At 49.3% G+C, this 19,405-nt stretch overlaps 1 protein-coding gene across 1 annotated transcript; it reads right to left on the bottom strand.

Annotated features, from left to right (window-relative positions):
- Positions 1–3,168: 3,168 nt before the first annotated feature.
- On the bottom strand, positions 3,169–15,849 carry RXRG (retinoid X receptor, gamma). The gene is made up of 9 exons (XM_008945796.1): positions 15,559–15,849; positions 12,267–12,411; positions 10,877–11,056; positions 7,454–7,614; positions 6,632–6,761; positions 5,873–6,005; positions 5,351–5,442; positions 4,451–4,556; positions 3,169–3,596 (listed from the first exon to the last, which is right to left on the bottom strand). The coding sequence occupies exons 1-9, from the start codon at positions 15,847–15,849 to the stop codon at positions 3,449–3,451; spliced, it is 1,386 nt and encodes a 461-aa protein (XP_008944044.1). The 3' UTR covers positions 3,169–3,448.
- Between the last annotated feature and the right edge of the window lie 3,556 nt (positions 15,850–19,405).

Here is a 19,405-nt window from a genome sequence, read left to right as displayed (position 1 = left end):
AGCAACTGTAATCTGACAAGAGTAAAATTCAGAGAAGATAGAAAGAGCCAGGTTTCAGTAGGAAGAGCTGAACCCTACCATGCTCTTGTTATGCCTGAAAAGTGGCTGATGCCTGAATTTTGAAGACACCATGACAACAAGGAAAATGTCCACATTTGAAGGGATTATAATCTTTGGTATTTCTTGATTTTTGCATTCTTCAAGTGCTATTTTGTCTTTGTCCAGCTGTAACCCCACACAAGCCAGGGCAGAATGTACATGCAAGGGTTGAAGTTTTCTTCAGTTTATCCATGACTGAGATTTCTACTATTTTATGAAAACTAGATTTTTGCAAGGCTGCAGATGGGGTAAGCTCCAGCCACACCAAGCTGCTGTTCTTCTGCAGCATTTCATCCTGAGGGAAAACTACACCCCTGAGTTATGACTAGCTGCTGTGGGATTTGCTCCTCAGGGCGTCAGTAGAGACTCACCACCATGCTTCGCAAGGTGGGTGAAGTGCTACTCTTGGGCAGCTTTTTGACACCATCGTCTAGAGGCCCATAACACTGATGAGGAACCTGAGGGTTAGGACCAAATCTAGGAGATTACATCAAACCTCAGGTCCTCACTGATTGCAAGTAGAGCTCTGTTGCTCAATGACTTGCTTCCTCTGCACAGGACAGCTGTCTGCTAGTGATACTTTCAGCTGAGCAAGCCATCTCTTATTTTCAGAGGCCGCACTCTGTGTCTTGTAGTCTCATGCCCCTGCCAGCCACAGGGTAGGGGAGTGTGTGGTGGGGTGTGTGTTAAGCAGATGGTCAAACACACAAAAGGTAAAGAAAAAAACAAACACACACAACACTAGTCACCTGGAGAAAGAAGACAAGCCCTGCTCGAAGTGCAGCCTGGAAACCTTGTGGCCCAGAACCCAGAGACCGCCTTTCCAGCATCTCGAGGTAGACTGCTAAGAGTAGGGATGTCCAGAAGCCACAAATGGCCGCTTTGAGACTTCCTGCCCCAGGCTTGGTTATCATATCCCATCACTTTCAACTTCAAAAAGTGACTGTTCATATTGCAGCCAGTGGTCTGAATTTGCTCTCAGACAGAGGACCACAATCAGCATCAAGGCAGTCGAGGTGGATTGCTCCTGGGACTCACAAGCTCTACTTGCACTGATTGCAGTGGCATATGCAAGGCCATCTGGGCTGGATCCCACTCTTCTGTCCAGTTTATTTTTCTGTTGCACTGTGTCAAGCTGTTCTGCCAGCATGGAGTATCAGGGACTCTAAATCCCTCATCATGGACTCTGGTTAAAGCCACCAAGGTGCATCACACTGTCTACACTAAACTCTCATCAGAGAGAGTTGAGCATGGTGCAAAGCACTTCTGGATGTCATGTCCAAACTAAAATCCAGCCTTGCAGCACCACATAAACACTTATGATCACACCTGCAACAAATGTGTGCTGAGGAGAGCCTGTGAGCTCCTGAAAGAGATGGCACTACTGATGTGGAAGGGTCCCTGTCCTCTCCAGATGGCTGCAGCAGCTCACTCAAAGCTCACTCAAGTGCAGTCAAAGCACCCTCCCAGTGCTGCAGGCTCCAAAACAGCATTTGGACATCATCTTAGCAAGAGTTCTTCTACAGGCATGAGGATCTTCATGTTTTCCTCGACGTATCTCAACAAAAAGCATTAATACCACATGGTCTATCTTCAGACAATGGCATCAGCTCCTGCAGGCCTTTTCTTGCTAAGTTTGCCAATGCTAACCAACCTCCTTGATTTAAACCACCAAACTTGAGAGGAGGTCAAGAGAAACTCAGAGTTTTATAATCAGAAGAAAAAAAAAAAAACACCAAAACCCCACAACCCGGCTACTTGGAGACCACAGTTCTCAGAAACCCACAGCTCTTACAGGGAGAAGGCCTGTAGAAGTAAAGGCTGGAGGTAGCCTCTTGCCTTATCTAACCAGCAGTGTGGTGTGGGCATCATCCCAGCATAGCCTGCATGCAGTGTCCCAAACTCTGGTGATGGTTTTATAATGAGCAGGTTGAACAGTTTCTGTCTTTAATAATTTCCATTTAATGAAAAATAGCTCCTTGACCAGTGCTTTTCATGTCTTTTGAAATTCTGCTAAGGTGGTGTGATTTTTTTGGTGACACTGAAAAAAGAATTAGTATTTATAAATTTGGGCTTTTGTTTCTTTTTCCTGCTCTTTGGATTCTCTTTTTCCTTCTCACACTGGAGAATGAATGATGTCCCCGTGGGGGAGTTTTAACAAAATGTTTCATTTTTATCCCTCCTCCTTTCCTGTTGTCACTGCTCCTTCCCCCCAAACTTCCCCGAGTCGCCGAGCGGCAGCGTTGCAATCTGTCACACGGACAGACGAGGCACGGCTGCATCTCACCACACTGTCTGCTGAGAGGGTCAGGAGGGGCAGATCACTTAACACTACACCTGCTTTATGAATAATAATACAGACAGTTTTGCTGGGTTCCTGGGAGGACATTTTCCCACCAGGATAAGCTCTGCATATTGAACAAATTAATGTCTTTAACTCATTTGACTCTGGGTAGCTTGGTTGCAATGGGAAGCTCCAGTGGTGCCATTTGAGCAGGGGAAAGGGCAGGCAGACCTTTGAGACTGTTTTTTTTGAGTGTCTTGTGCTTTCCCTCACTGCAAGATTCACTTCTGGAGGTATAAGATTGTAAATGTGGGGTTGAAGAGCCTGTTTCCAGTGTGAAAATACGGGGCGGGGTGTGTGTGTGTGTGAGAAGAGAACAGGATCTACCAAGTTTCAGAAAAATGAAAGTTATCTATGAGCACGCCAGGTTTGGGTCACCCCAAAATACTCCACCTGCACCAAAACAAACCACTTTGGTTCTTCCTGCAGTGGCTGCACTAGCTCAGAAAAGAAAAAGCACATTGAAAAGTCACTTTTTAAATTACTTTAAAAAATTCAAAGAGTCCAAGAGTTTCTTTTTAAGATAGTGGAATTAAGTGTTCTGATTCAAAGAAGCAAGTTTGTCCAAATCCTTCCTTACCAGGAGCAAGAAGCAACAATACCTGTCCTCTCTTGGCCAGAGGGCTGTGCCCATCATCACCAGCAGGGATATCCCGAGTGAGCAAAAGAGGACACTGCTCTGCCTGCTCCAATCAGTGCCTCTCTCATATATCATTTTATTTGTTTTGTTGGCTTTTATTGAGAGTGAAAAAATAATTTAAAGCAATCATCTGTACAGGGGGACAAGGGAACAGTTAGCTGGTCGGAGGATCTGTGAGGCCCTCACAGCCAGGCCAGGGAGGGTTAGAAGGGGTGATTTACAGCTGTACAAAAACACGACAATCCCACCGAGGAGGGGCAGAGGGTGGAGGACATCTCTCGAGCTCTCACAGGCTCAGAGCAGTGGGGTGGGAGGTTGTGCAGGGGCACAGGGGGACAGGGTCTGGCCAGAGAGGGGCCAGACCCTCAAGTGACCTGCAGGGGTGTCTCCAGCATCTCCATGAGGAAGGTGTCGATGGGGGTGTCCCCAATCAGCTTGAAGAAGAAGAGGTGCTCCAGGCACTTCAGCCCGATGGACCGCAGCGCCGGCAGGCGCAGAAGGAGCTTGGCAAATCTGGAAGAGAGCAGAGTCAGAGGCGTGCAGAGGGCACTGGTTGCCCTCTCCAACAGGTTTCCAAGCCTGTGCGAGAGGCTCAGGAGAGCAATTCTGCCCACAAATGTCTTGGGGAGTTCTCCATCTTGGATTCCCCTATGCTTTCAAAATAAGCATTTCTCTCCGCATGTGTGGAGGGAATATGTATCTTTTCAAAACAGAATTTTAGCAGTTTTAAAGCTTAAAAGAAAAAACAAACAAAACCAAAACACAAACAACCACATCAGAATTCTCTCTCTCCAAGACTTCAACTATTGACTTACATCCCCATGGTGCCAATTAAATCCTTCTTAAAAGAGCCTTCCAAAATCCCCAGCATCCCAAGAAGGTGTGCAGCCCCTCAGCAGTGCCTCTGCCAGCCACAGCCTCCCGTTTGGAGGCACAGCTGCAAGGGGTTTCAGCAAGCAGACAGCTCCCCGCCTTCCTCCCCTCCCGCCCCCCAAACGTCCTGCTTGCAGCGCTGCGCTCACATCCGCAACCCAAAACAGCAGAAGATGCTTTGGGTGCATCACTTTGGCTGGCGGTGATGGGGATGGATCCATCTGCCGGCGTTTCGAGAGCTCGGCCAGCAGAGGGTAGGATTGGATTGAAAAGCAAGAAAAACACATCATGGCAACACCCTAGAAACTCTGGTCGGGGACTAGGGCACTGAGAAGCTAGCCTGTGGGAGCTGGGTTCCTCGGGCAGTTTTGGCTCGTGTCCTGCCCTTGCTTTGAGGACAGACAAGACAGCACAGACCCCCGTGCCTCAGTCTCCTTTTTCCAGGCTGGGTGTTGTGCTGCCCTGAGCTGCCTGTCTTGCCTGGGGACACTCACCGCCCTGGCTGCTCCGGGTACTTCTGCTTCGTGTAGGCTTCCAGCGTGGCATAGACCTTCTCCCTCAGCGATTCTACTTCTGAGGGGCTGGACAAACCCTTGGCATCTGGACAAAGGAGAGAGTACAGGTAGAATCACAGAATGGTTTGAGTTGAAAGGGACCTTTAAATGTCATCTAGACTAATGCCCCTGCAGGCAGCAGGGACATCTTCAACTAGAATCACATTGCTCAGAGCCCTGTCCAGCCTGACCTGGAATATCTCCAGGGATGGGGCGTCGAACACTTCTCTGGGCAACCTGGGCCAGTGTTTCACAATGCTAATTGTATTAAATTTCTTTCTTATGTCCAGTCTCAATCTCTTCTATTTTAGTTTAAAACCATCATCCCTTGTCCTGTTGCAACATGCCCTGCTAAAAAGGTGGTCGCCATCTTTCTTATAGGTCCCCTTTTTTACTGAAAGGCTGCTACAAGATCTCTCTCTTTCTTCTGCTCTCCAAGCTGAACAAAACTCTCTCAGCCTTTCTCCATAGCAGAGGTGTTCCAGCCCTCAGATCAATTTTGTGGCCTCCTCTGGAACTGCTCCAGCAGTTCCATGTCTATCCTGTGCTGAGAGTCCAGAGCTGGACACAGTACTTCAGAGGGGATCTCCCTCTTCCAAGTAGGGAAGAAAACACTGCAGAGGGGACCTTTCTGCTGCCAGTGGCAACTGTGTGTGTGGGCAAGAGGGGACTTAGGCTCTCTTTAATCATACAGCCGGGGACTGGGTCTGCAGTCCTGATGCTCACTGCCACAGTCCTCCTGCCTATGACCTGATGTGGCCCAGAGGGCATTTGTGTCTGACCTGACATGGCCCAGAGGATGTTTGTGTCACCTGGGACTGCCCCAGACCTCAGACTTACCTGGGTTAAACAGGACAATGGCTCGCAGGCACCCCAGCTCTGACTTATCCATCTGCATGTCTTTCATTTTGGACACCAGCTCTGTCAAAACCCTGCACGTGGGGGACATGGGTGGGCAGATGATTAGAGACAGGTACAGTCTGTAAGGCTGGGGGCTAAATAGCACCTGAGACAGGCACTGGGAATACCCCCAATTCTTCTCTGCAGGAAGAGGCAGCTCAGAGGGACAGCCATGCCACACACTGCTCTCCCACGTGTATCAGCAGCATCCAACTCTTAGGAGAAGGCAGATACACATTCACCCCTCTTCACACCCAAAGATCTGCAGCTGCAAACCCCTTTGCGAGGTGCTTTCACCCCATTCTTGGTTTTTAAGCCAGTCCAGTGACCTCTCCTTATTCTAAGCTAGTTCTGCCCTAAATCACCATGGGTTTGCTCTAGTTTGCACTAAGGGCACGTTTCCCATTCGGAGGAGAAAGAGTCAGCCCGGGCACCGCTGCTGGGGATGAAGCAGGGCAGTACCTGTCGAAGATGGAGCCCACGCCCGCGCTGTGGGCGCTGCTGCGGTGCACGTGCAAGCCCGTGGCCAGCAGGATGCCATCTTGCACCGACACGGAGCGATGGGAGAAAGAGGCAATCAGCAGCTCATTCCAGCCTGCAAGAGGAGGTGTGTGGGACACAAGAGGTAGTTCAGCAAAAAAAAAAAACAGGCCCACGTGGAGCAGGAAAGCTGGTTTCTCCCTGCTAGCTTCAGACTCAGCTCACAGGAGAGGTGGGACCTCAGGAATCAACTGCAGCACTGTCAACCCTGTAAGGAGTGGTAAACCTTGACGACCAGCAGCAAGGAAGGTGCAGAAGATTTCTTCCCTCAAAATGGGAAGAAAAAAAAGGGGTGTGTGTGGGGGGAAGGTGCTGTGTTTTCCTCCTAAAACCACCACGTTCCTTGCATCAGTAACCCCTTTAGTGTGTAACACACAAAATGATGTAATGTGCCCAGCACATAAGTTTAAGTTCTGCAGTTACAGGATTTGCATTAACAAGACACATTTATTCATCCTTCCCCAGACTTCCTGCACGTCTGCATGAAGAGGGCAACAAACAGCAGATTCCACTGCCCCATTCACAGCCTCTCCCAACTGCTCATCATGGCTCAGGATGGGTTGCTTGTCCTCTGACAGCAGGGATGGATCAGCTCAGGATTTCCTGTGGCACAGCACACAGCCCAGAGCAGGGGTGGGGGTACCAGCAACAGCCCCAGAGGCCACAGGCTGGGGACATTACCTGCACGGAGGAGAATGACTTGGTCTTCCAGTGTCAGGTCGGAGAAATGAGGGATTCGCTTGGCCCACTCAACAAGTGTGAAGAGCTGCTTGTCAGCTGCGTGGCATATGTTGGTGACAGGGTCATTTGTCTAATTAAGAGTGATGTCAAAAGGAAAAGAGCAGAGGAGAAGAGGAGACTTTGTCAATGTAAAGTCTTTCACATTTACTTTTTTTTGATACTGTCTGCACTGCACACAGTATCAGAACAAGTTAATGATAGTCAGAGCCACAAGTGAAATGATCAAATTGTCAATAATCCCAGCTGTGCATTGTTGGGAAGAGAAAATATTTATTGCTTTTATTCCCTCTATAGCCAGCCAAATCAGCTGGTTGCTAGACTTTTCTGCTTCCTTGCTGCTCTTTACGAAGCAAGTCCTGCATGGCAGGCTGCAGTCCTGCTCTCCAGGGCACATCTCAAAACCATCAGCAGCCTCTGAACAGGCATGAGCAGCAGCTTTATCCAAAGCAGTAATACCACAGGAGTAAACCTGCTACATCCAGCTTCATTCCAGTCTTGGTTGCTGGGCTCAGACTCTGGCATCCAGCTATTGACCCGTCTACTCACTGAAAGCAAAGGGAACTAGAAAATAATGCTAGGAAAATAAGGTACATGCTGTTTTCTAGTAGTCATTCAGAAATTGTCCATTTCTGTTGGCAATTTTTAGGTGGTGCAAAGCAGAAACCCTTTGCAAAATGCTAGTTGTTCACATAGGATTTGTCTTTACAAATTGCACCTCAAAGGCTCTCATCTCAAGCTGCAAGTGATGCCAGTGCCCCTTACTGAGCTCTCCGTGTTCATGTCGCTGTACGCCTCCGTCTTGGGTTCCACTGCCAGCTCAGCTTCCAGGATCCTCTCCACAGGCATGTCCTCGCTGCCATTGCTTGTGGACTCGGCCTCGTTCTCACTGCGCTCCCTGCTCCTCTGCCTCTCCTCCTGCACAGCTGCAGGATGAAAATGTGGCTCTTTACAATCACAGCATCACTTTCCTGCCTGCAGTGGGTCCCCTTTCCTCTGGGAGGAGGGACGAGGAACCTTCTCAGGAGGGGAGGACAGAAAATACAAGGATATTTCATGTGTACATCCATTAAAATGGCCACCCCTACCACTCCCCAATACCATCAGCGTTGCTGTAGACCAGTAGCCTTCAAATTTGACAAAAGGTTGTGATTTATAAGGTATGGATGGAGCTCCAGAATAGGGGAAAGAAGAGTTGATACCTCCAGGTGGCAGCCTAGGCTCAGCTGTCACTAGATGCTGGAAGAGCAGAAGGGACCCAGCACCCAACTGAGGTTTGCTGTGCTCGCAGGGTGCCTCAAACAATCCCGCAGTGGCCGAAGCATCTGGCAGCAGGGCTAGACAGTCCCTCAGCCCCAGCTGGATCCACACACATCACCTATCTGATTCCTGAGGAAAAACTTGCCAAGACCTAGTGTCACCTCTCCCAGCTCTCCTCACTAGAAAGCAGTTCCCAGCACCTCTGAATGACCCATCACCTTCACTCTCTTCTCCCATTTCTGTACATTTTCCAAAATACCTACTGACTGGAGGAACAGAATTGCTGAAATTCTCTCCAGATCTCAGCTAGTAACTCCCAGGGCTGCTGTGTGTGTCGAGGACAGGTCGGTGTAAGACACACGTACATGGTACGCTAAGCCTTGTGCTCAGTATAAGGCCTGGATTCACATTTTTGGGGAAGAAATCTCAAAGGAAAATAAAATCCTGCTAAAAGAAAATTGACCAGCAGGTGTCATATCAGTTTAGCTCATTGCTAGGGAGGAATGTCCCAAAACTACAGTCCTGCTTGCATCACTCCCTTGTGTGAGCACACAGCACCAGGCAAGGAGCCTAAAGTGCCCCATAGCCGCTAAGGGACAGGTAGGCAGCTGGCCTGGCGTCAGAGAATGGCCTGTACTGAGCTGCAGGCAGCTATATACCTGAAACAAAAGGTTCACTGGGGCAGAAGGTGGCTGCAAAGCTGGCCCCTGCCACGCAGACATTGGTGTTTCACTGCTCAACAGCTTCAAGGCTTCCCCACCCATTAGCTATGCACCAAGTAGTCAGCATCCAGGAGTGGGAAAACCACCAAGGCCAAAGGATTAAAAAAAGAATCCTTTAAGAGGAGAGGGGATCTGTATAAACCGCAGAGGACACCAAGGAAGGGACCAGCTCAGGAAGCCCACAGCTCACAGCAAGCCCGAGGGAGCATTTGATCCCCATTTTCTCAGTTAGGTAAGTGCTGCTGGAAGACGGGTGTGACAAACTCTTAGGTCAGATACTTGGATCAGGAGATTTCTTTCCCATTTGTCTTTATAGCTCTGCTGTTTGCAGTGGTGCCAGGAAATAAGCCCTTGCACTGGTCTTGGCTTACCCTGGCTTATGTTACGGTGCTTTCAGAGGAAGGGCCAAACCATGGGAGGTTCCTCAGCACCGAGATTCAAAACCACCTTGCAATGCTCAGCACTTCATTTCTCCCTGCACCACCTAGCTGCTGGGGAACTGGCAGCACCCAGGGAGATGGCTCATCCAGCGGGGCGTCCAGTCTGGTGCTGGCAAGGGAAGGCAACACAGGACATATAGGTGCCAGCCAACTGGGGGAAACATTTATCCTCTTTAGGGTAATGGACAAGGAGCAGCCAGGGAAGTGTTTTCTAAAGACATCAGACATCTTAGCGAAAGACAGAGCGTGCCAAGAAAATAACAGTCCCATCACCCAGCCCTCGAACTCGTCCAGGATGCCTTGTTCAATCTGTAATCTGTTCCCAGCTCCTGCAGCTCCCAGAAAGCCCCTGTGATTATTGGAGCCAAACCTCTGCAGGTTCCACCAAGATCCTGGGTTTTAAATTTTCACGCTCTGCGAAGAGAAGTCGCGTTGACACCCTGGTCCTTTGAACCACTTTGCACCCAGCTGGAAGGGAGAGCTGTGCCTGGGATTAGGTTTTTGAGTCAAGCTTGGCACTTTGCAGTCCCCTGCTGCCCTAAGTGGTTGAGGCAGCACTGATGATGCTACAGGGAGCAGGACAGGGCTCAGCCTGTGCCCAGCATTACAGCCACTACTTCCCCAGGCTCTGCCCTGCAGTTTGAGCTCCCACCCAGAGAGCAGCTTGCCAGCTCTGCGTGGCCTCCAAAAAGGGACAGCTACTCTGCCTGCTACCATTCAACTCTGGAGAGAGCACAGATACTCTATCTTGGAAAAAAGCAAGTTAAATGCTGTGCTAGTTGTCACTACTTGACTGTGTATTTGTCAGCATAATTCAGGAGACAATCCAGCTTGGTGGTTCTTGTCCCACCAAGGAGGGAGCATCTGGCTGCAGGGGCAGAGGTAGACAGATAAACACCCACGCTGCTGGGCTTGCCTCTCCCCTGCAGCAGAGACTCATTTGGTGGTGGCTTTTACAAAGTCCTCTGTACTCTCCAGAATTGTGTGGGAGAGGCAGTGCTGCAGGACACACCACAGACACATCACCCTCAGCAGCTCTTGGAAGCTTTCTTCAAGTCTGTGCAAAATCACTCTGAGTCCAATTCCCTTAGATTAGATCCTTGCTCCATATCCAATGCCTTATGTGGTTTGGGTCAGAAACAGTCCTTGGGGGTTGCAATGAGTGCATGTGGAGTATGGAAGAGGCTGCATGAACTGCTTCCATACAGCTCTCTCCTGCAGCACAAAACCACCCCAGCATGGGAGCTGTACCAGAGCTCATCTCCAAAGGTGAGGTTAAGAGAAGAAATGACAGAAAACCATAAAAGACAGAAATAAATCATCCACCCTTATCTTACAGTGCAAGAATTAGGTGGTGACAAATGAAGCCCGCAAGCTGAACATGAAAAAGGAGAGTGCTCTTCACACAGAAAAGAAGTAGGCTTCAGGACTCCTTGCTGCCAGGTGCTGTCCACAGCAGAGGTTTACAATGGTACAAGGGGGTCCAAGCCATCAAGGGCCACTAACTGAAGTCAAGCTCGGGTCAAAATCAGTTAATACATTCAATAGCCACCAGTATGTGTGTTTAGATGGGATAGGAAGACAAATGTCATGTAGTAGCTTCCTCATCAGCCTCATTTCTTCCACAAAACAAGCTCAGAAATGCCCTGAAGCTGTCAGGGTGGGTTTTTGGAACAATCAAGCCTCGGAGGGGCACCGAGAGCCAAATCTACCCTAATGAAAGGAAACTTTGTAGAAGCCCATTCCTTCCAGCAGCCCGCACGTACCTTCCCTCTTCATCCCCATGGCGAGGCACTTCTGATAGCGGCAGTACTGGCAGCGGTTGCGCTGTCGCTTGTCTATGAGGCAGTCCTTGTTGTCACGGCAGGTGTAGATCAGGTCCTTCCGGATCGTTCTCTTGAAGAAGCCTTTGCAGCCCTCGCAGCTGTACACCCCGTAGTGCTTCCCTGGGGAGGCAAGGGGAGGCTGTCGGTGGGCAGACAGGCATCTGCCCTTTCCTCCAGTCTGCAGGAGCTCAAACCAACCCCAAAGGTGAAAAACAAATGGCTGCAGGTTATCATCTTAGCAGGCCTGACTTGGCTTTAGTCACCCTAAATGACTCTAAATCTCTCCTATGAGGACAGACTGAGAGAGTTGGGGCTGTTCAGTCTGCAGAAGAGAAGGCTCCAAGGTGGCCTTATTGTGGCCTTCCAGTATCTTAAGGGGGCCTACAAGAAAGCTGGGGAGGGACTTTTTAGGCTATCAGGTAATGACAGGACTAGGGGGAACGGGGCAAAGCTGGAAGTGGGCAGATTCAGCCTGGACATGAAGTTCTTCACCATGAGAGTGGTGAGACCCTGGAATGGGTTGCCCAGGGAGGTGGTTGAGGCCCCATCCCTGGGGACCTTTAAGTCCAGGCTGGATGAGGCTCTAGACAGCCTGATCTAGTGTGAGGTGTCCCTGCTCATGGCAGAGGGGTTAGAACTGGGTGATCCTTGTGGTCCCTTCCAAACCTGAAGGGTTGGAATCAGACCAGACAGATTCTGATCTGTTTTAGCAGAGGACTTAGTAGTGTTGGCTTAATGGTTGGACTTGATGATCTTAAAGGTCTCTTCCAACCTGAAGGATTCTATGATTCTATGCCTTTTTGCAGGAATAGTGACCAGCAGCAGTCAAACTACAGGACCGCCGCTTTCCTGCAAAAAGGAGGAAAGGGCAGGATGTGGAGCCACATCTTAACTGCAGTGCAAGTGCAGAAAAGCTATAGGTAGAAAATGGGGTGCGCTGATATGGAGGGGGTCTGCAAGGCACGGCCAGGCTGCAGGTCTCCAGAGTAGCAGAGAAAAGCCAGGCACAGCCAAAGCCCACCTAACACAAAGCACAGGCAGCGATTTTGATCTATTTCCCTTTGATAACGGGGAAAAAATGAGATTATACACATAAGGTAGAAGAGCATGGCTTTAGATTTGCTCTCTTTTGGGCACAGCACAACTAATCTGCAAAACTGGGAGTCTGCCCTTGGGTAAGCCAGGCCCAGCTACAAATCCTGCAATGCCATTACGGCCCCAGTGAGCCTCTGGAGCAGTCACTCCTGCAGGAGCCTTGCTTCAGGGCATCAGGGGAGTTTGCATTGCACAAAGCCTTCCCCAAGAAGAGAGAAAAAAACCAAGCTCCTACCTGAGGACCTGTCCCCACAGATGGCACAGATGTGTTTGGCTAAGGATCCTGGGCTTGTAGATGGATAATTCATGTTCCCAATCCCCGGGAGACCTGGCAAGGGCTTGACATCCTCCAAGCTGCTGACATTGTTCAGGACGTTGAGCTGCCGAAGCCAGAAGCCAGGTTAGAGGGCTGGGACTCATACCACAATGAAACTATCCCCAAATTGAGCTCACCCCTCCCTTGCTGCTCCTGCTGGGGTCGTCCCACAAGCTTATCCCCAGCAACTCCATGGGGCTGCCATGGGCAGAAAGACATCCTCTGGTGAATCCAGCTGGAGAGGTTTAAGCAGATGCCTGGTAGCAGATATTGCCTCTCATCCCGTCCTGATGCTGTAACCAAAGCCAGGACTAAGCAGAGCTGGAAAAGAGCAGACAGCAACTCTCAGCTGCTCGGTTACAGCCTCCAAGTGGCAAAGCCAGTGGGATCCTCCCTGATCACCGACTGCTTGTGGCCTCGAGCACTAACAGTATAGTAAGGAAGAGCTTTGCAGCCAGACAATTTATTGCAGTTAAACCTGTACTGTTGCATGGCTGCAGAAGCTGTAATGATGTTGTTTGGTTGGTTTCTTTGAAAAGTGGGTTAGGTTCCCTGTCTCGTGATAGGCAAATCTGCAAAACCACATGAGAATGTGGCCATCTTGGTCATTCTCTGGGACCTAGGTTCCCAAATGCTATCCCAAACATACAGGGTGGAGAACAGCAGATTTAGGGTTGCTAGATGAAAAAAAAAAAAAAAAAAGAAGAAAGAGGGAGCAGGTTGAGCATCTAAAATATCAGCTCAAGTGAGATGCAGGCGAACAGTCCAGAGCCTCCAGCTGAGATCCCCGGGAGGTGCTCGTGGCTGCTGCAAGTTAAAGGTTACAAACCACATCGATTAGAGACCAAAGCCTGACGTTGCCCAGGGCTTCCTTTTATTGCTATTTGCTTTCCAGTGGTTGTCGGCAGGGCAGTGAGGATTAGGGGCCATTGAGCACGTCTCCTCAAAAGCTGTCTGGGCAGAGTAATGTCTCCCCAAAACTACTATCAAATCATCTTTCCCACTGCCATGCTTTGAGAGCCAGGGATGGTTTCTTCATCACTGAGCTTGATTTTAAGCCTCATGACAATTTATCAGCTAAAGTTCTTCCCAGCAAAAGGGTAGAAGCAGGGACAAAAGACAAGGCTGCGGATGAAAATCCAGCTACAGCCTTTGTTACAATCTCCATAACATCAAAACCACTACATTTCATGCATGCTGTTGCAAGTTCTCCATTTGCTTCAAGAAATCACCCTTTTCCCATGGAAAAAGTGCAATATTTTCCACGGGAATTTCAGCAAAGAACAAGAAGTGTTCATCCCATTGGCATTTTTGGACCTGTCATTAGAAAAAGAAAAAGACAAAGCCTGTTTTCATCTTCCCACACCTATGTCCCTTTATTTTCAAAGCTTCAAAGATATGATGACATTGAAAATACAAATTATCCAGCAAAAATTACCACATTAGGAGCCAGGCTGTTTTGCCTCACTGAAGAATAAAAGTGTGCAGGGAAAAATTGCCCGGAGGAGCAGAGGTTTGATCTCCATGGCAGAGACCCAGCCCAGGCACTGGCAACTGTAAATCCTAATGCCTCAAAATTTGAACTTGGCCCAAGGAAAGGTGAAATCAACCCCTTCTTCACAAGTGTCCAGCCTCCTTTTTTACTACTTCCTGACAAGATGCTGAGCCAGGAGGAACTTTTTATGGTTTAAAAAAAGTTACTCGGAGCTCAGGTACCACCTTTTCTTTCTCTCTGGCTGCACCTAAGAGACAATATCAGGGAGAGAAGATGTATGGGGGGGTTGGAAACAGGGCAGTTTTAGCCATCAGTGTCCTCAGAGCTTGACTCCTGCAGGTTAAGTGCAATCATGTATGACATCTGGAACAACTGCTTGAACCCAAATCCATTAGCTGCCTCCCTGACAAATCCCCAGGGCCCAGCTGTCTCCTTGCATTACAGGCAACACAAATGAAAACGACTCCTTGGGGCTGGGAACCTGGCACAGTGCCCAGACTGGGGAAACCACTTCCTGGAGCATCCTCAACCCCAAAGGAAAGGCTTCCATGCAGCCACTGCTGCCACAAGCTCCACCACCACGAAGGACATGCCCTGGATGCCATGGGCACAAATACTGTCAGACTGATGGGAAACAGTCAGGTGGTGCAAGGGGAAGAAGGGGTCCACTGCAGACAGCCCAGGCCCACGCAGGAGTTCAGGATGCTTGTGAAAGGTAAGCCAGACCTGCCAAATCACCCTTATACTCCCTCAGAGCTCTTCAGGGACCTTCACATACCATCTTTGGCCAGCCTTGGTGCAGGTGCTAGAAAAACCTTCAGACAGACCATGGAGTAGCACTAGCGTATGGGGCAAGAGAGGGCTCAGGGACCACATCCTCATTGCTCCTTCAACAGGAGCTTTGAGGCTCTTGAGCACTCCCTGCCTTCAGGTCCCACTAATAAAATGCAAAGTCTTGTTAACAGAAGGCTTAATTTCCGCTTGGATCTGGACTCTTAGAATATTTCAGCCCACTATAAAAATTCCACACTGCCACCTTGGTCCCAGTCACAGCAGAGGTGGTGCCAGGCTCTTGAGGCAGCATGTCCCTGTCCCACAGAGCCACCCCAAAAGGCTCCCAGCTCATCCATGGCTCTGGGGAGGCACCAACCCAAACACCCAGGTCTCCCCTATGAACAGGGGAGAAACCTCAGCACCTGAGTGAGATCAGGCAGTAAAGATAGGAGTGCATCATTTTTCTTCAGGCAAAGTTTATATGCAACACAGAGTATGTAGCCGGCATTTAGCATTAACATTTCTCTCTCTAGAAAGTCTGTCTCCTTTCCAAACAAAGAAACAAAAAGTAGGTATCCTTTTACAGGAAGAGAAGGAATGCTTCACACACTGCAGTCCTTGCCTATCCTGATTATTTCCATGTACACACTGCATTAGATGCAGTGGAGGGGAACTGGACTGCACCCCTGGGGAACAGACCTGGGAATTAGCTCTCTCCCCTTACCATGCAGGGTTTTTGAAATACATACAGGTATGTATTTCTTTGTGTCCGTGCCAGGGGCATTTATACAGAAAGAGTCACCTGCTAGAAATTGCTCTTTACAGCTGATCTCCCTAAGCGGCCAAAACACGCCAGTCTCCCCAGCAGCCAGCCCACTCCCTCAGGTTTTGGGAGTGTCCAGCCTGAACACCCTGGATCGTTGCGAAGCGACATCTGCCTACCTGCGGGCTGGCATGCGGCACGAAATTCATGCCTGGGGCCGAGGAGAGAGCGACGGGGTGGGAGCCGATGGAGGAGGCGATGACTCTGTAGGGCGAGCCCAGCGCGTTCACCGGAGACCCGATGGCGTTCATGGGGGACGGCAGCGCCCGGGAGGCGTTCGCTGGGGCCTCGAGGTAGTTGTGGTGCCCGTCCACGGAATTGCCTGTGGAAAGGCTCGACGATGGGCTCACGGACGTGGGGCTGGCGTGAACAGGGGAATCTACAGGGAGAAGCAGGAAGATAAAATACATTATGAGTGAGGTTGGCCGTACATCGATCAGCTGCCCAGCCTTGGTCGTGTCAGCTTAGACACTGTCCAAGGGTCAAAGCCAACCAGCAAACAAGCCTTATGCTATAAAGAGAAAGAGCAAAACGTTGGTTATGGTGAGGCAAATAGGGTTACATACAGCAACAAAACACATTATGAAGATAATACATAATAATCAAATCTTCCTTCACCGTTTCAGTGCCTGAGCTGGCTTGAAAGAAGGCACCACTGCCTGCAGCTGCTTTTCTCTGTACTGTTCCCTGAGGCCCCCTCTCTTTTGTCCAAGCCAGCCCTAAAGACAGCACACATCTGAAACCATGAAATCCTCACTGACCAGGCTGGGAACCCTAAATGCTCCCCATGTCTTATGAAGCACCTTTGCTCCCTGCAATGGCTCAGGCATCATGCTCAGCAGGCTCCTCTTCCTCTGCCCATGGTTCAGCTCTTCCCCCTCCCACACACTTATCTCTCCACACTACTATTTCACGTGTTCCTCCAGCTCTCAAAACCTAATGACAGCACCTTCAGGAGAAGCTGGAGCCATGCTGGACAGAAACGGCCCATCGAACACTAGCAACACAGCATGGGACAGGGCACTCAGCACTCACAAAATATTTTGTCCATTACTTTTCCTGACTTAGTACGAGACAGAGCAGAGACTGTGGCTGCACAGACGTGCCTGGGCAGATAGTCTCACAGCTACAAGTAAAGAGGGTTTCCTCCTTCCACACTAAAGAGCTCCAGTGCAGTGTCAAACTGACCCTTGCAGCAGCCCCATGATATCAACATGCCCCTGAACCCCACTGGGGAAGAGGTGGCACAGAAAAGCAATATAACCTTGATTATTGCCACTTCAGGGCAATAACAGAGGCTGAACACTTCTCCCAAGGCCTAAATGCTATCTTCCATAAGACCAACCTCAAATATTCAGAGGGTATCTGGGCAACAAATACTCATTAGTCCCGATGGGCTATGTATCTAGCTGCATTTTAAGGATTTACATGACCTTTTCTCCCTCCCCTAGAATTTACTAACACCAGTTAGCATTAGCTGTCGTTAACATTTCAATGAACCATTGTTTCTCTGGTGTTTTTTCAACACAGGAGATCATTCCCTGGAGTAGCAAGGCAAAGATGTTGTGTGGGAAGGTCACACAGTTGGTTTTCCATGGCTGGCACAGAGGATGTTTGTTCCCATTGCATTTGCAAGTAAGGCAGCACTTTGGTGTTTTGTTTGTTTGGGTTTTTTCCTCCTTTTAACATTATTGCAAAGTTATTTACGTGACAGTGTTTGTTATTTTACCTGAAGTAACAATCAAATCTGATTCAAAGGGAAGATGCACAATAAAGACGGGAAAAGGTCAGCTTGCTGAATAACATTAAAGACATTTGTCAGAGTCAAGGAGGACTCGATCTGCCGTTATCAACCCACTTCAGACTTAATTCTGCAGAGGGAGGGGGAGAAAAGGTCTTTGTCAATTCTTGCTTTGGCTTTTTGGATCAATTCTCCCAGTGGGAAAGCGATGTACAGCAAGAGGAAGCCAGCTCAATGACAACAGCAGAAGCCTTGGAGGCAGTGAGGCGATCCGGAGGTAGAGCCAGGGCTCCTGCCTGCTGCTGGAGAGAGTCACACCATGTCCCCCTGCCACCATCATGGAGATATGCAGCCTGTTTTCTGTCAGTAGACAGCAAAATCCCTACCTTGTAATGGCTTCTAAGTACCAAAGCCTTTCAGCCCAGAGATAACTGCCAGGAGAGCCTTCAGCAGAGTATGTTCCGTTTGCCTGGCTTCCACCTTACCTCAGCGCTCAGCTCAGAGGCACCTCAGGTGTTTCCTGGGACTTAAAATGACCATCCTGACTTGTGCCATTATCAGCTTCAGAGAAAAGCAAATGCATTTTTCATCACCTGCGAGCAGTTTGGTACCATAGCATGCCATCATCCCTTGCATCTGTAGCACAGACTTCAAAAGAAATTGTTTTTATGCCTCTTTAAACAACTAGATAAACAATATTACCTTTGAGGACTCTTCAGCCTGGAAAATAAACCACTTAATGGGAGATTGGTCAGAAATCTAACACACCAGGACAGCTAAGGAGAAGAATGATTCTTCGTCCTTTTCCATTAACACAGAAAAGGGCATATTTTGAAAGTATCATGCAGAAGATTTAAACCAGTAAGAAATGACTCTCAGAAGAATCATTTTACTGTTTGCATTTACACCAGACCTTACAGAAACACCGTCACCTCAAACTTTCTCCATTAAAAGGTCTCTAAATTTCATAAGGACCCAGAGCAAGGCTTTCACCCAAGGATACTGCTGGCCACGCGAAGACCCATGGTGTACTTGTGTCCATGCCAAGATACAACTGTTCAAGGCTATGACCAGGGGAATCCCCTAGCCCCCAGGATGTGATCAAAGGTTGAATCCAGGAACCCTGCAGGGCTTGTGTCTACCTCTCTTACCACAGCAATGAGACACCAAAGAGGAAGCATGAATGCATGAAAGTGTGTGCTGCTGGAGACAGATAAAAATATCTACTGGGGAACACACAGGTGTAAAGTCAAGTTCTGCTCTATGCCTGATGACATAAACCAGAGTTAACATGCTTGTTTCCACAGTGCCACACTGTCCTGTCCAAAGCTGTGACAAACTCACTGGCCAAAACCATCTATGTTAACTTTCCATTTACCAATTTTATCCATCTGTTATAAACCATAGTACAAACCCCATTTAGAAAAGCAGGATCAAAACAAAACAACCAAACAAACAAAAAAATCAAAGTGAAATACTCCCACAGGGTGGTCCAAACTTTGACTTCTAATCCCTACCTGGGATGATTTTGCCAAGTCCGTTCCTGTGAGGAAACACTCCCCTATGCCTCTCATTCTCAGGCTGGAGTGCTCTGAGTGGGATATGAGGTCTGACTGTTACCATGTTATCAGCTTGTGCGAGGAACAATGTGCACAGTTGTGAGAAGGCGTGCAGGAACAGCCACCTCACAGCATTCTTGACACTGGGGTTGCTTACTCCCTCAGCTGAGTACCCTCAGAGTTGTTTCATTCCAGACAAGCCAGGGTGGCTTGGATAACACAAACAGCAGAGATTACAAGTCTGACTAATTTTGGTTGAGAATGATTAAATGAAGTGATCTGCAGGAAAACACTGCTGGTCTGTGTCGCGCATCTCCCTGCAGAAAGCAACAAGAAAGGCCTTGGTCTTGCAAAGATGGCATGGCTTTCCTCGAGGTATTTTCTCCCATCATTTGCGGGACAAACAGACACATCAGCCTGGCAGTGAGGAGCTGCTCTGCAACAGAGAAGCAGCTCTGGGACAGAGCTGGGGGGACGGGGCAGACGGGTCTCAGCCCCGCTGCCGCCCCCCCCTGCCTCTCCAGCAGCGCCAGGCACAGGTGACATTTAGGCCGGCCGCAGCCTGTCCGTCAGGTAATGCGAGGTGACAAGCGACGCCGGGGGTTGAGCCGGCCGGGGCGCAGAGGGCAGCCCCACGTCGGGAGAACGGGGCTCTGCGGCTGGCAC

Source organism: Merops nubicus, unplaced genomic scaffold (genome assembly GCF_000691845.1).
Source record: "Merops nubicus isolate BGI_N331 unplaced genomic scaffold, ASM69184v1 scaffold40458, whole genome shotgun sequence".
NCBI classification, from domain to species: Eukaryota; Metazoa; Chordata; class Aves; order Coraciiformes; family Meropidae; genus Merops; species Merops nubicus.
This window is presented reverse-complemented; position numbering and strand designations above follow the sequence as displayed.

Excerpts from the sequence above, each read along its gene's own strand:
- RXRG (XM_008945796.1), bottom strand. The coding sequence starts at position 15,849 with ATGTATTTTATCTTCCTGCTTCTCCCTGTAGATTCCCCTGTTCACGCC. Across the intron at positions 12,412-15,558 it reads TGCCGCATGCCAGCCCGCAG|CTCAACGTCCTGAACAATGT; the intron begins GTAGGCAGATGT and ends TGGCTTCGGCAG. Across the intron at positions 3,597-4,450 it reads TACCCGGAGCAGCCAGGGCG|ATTTGCCAAGCTCCTTCTGC; the intron begins GTGAGTGTCCCC and ends GCTCTCTTCCAG.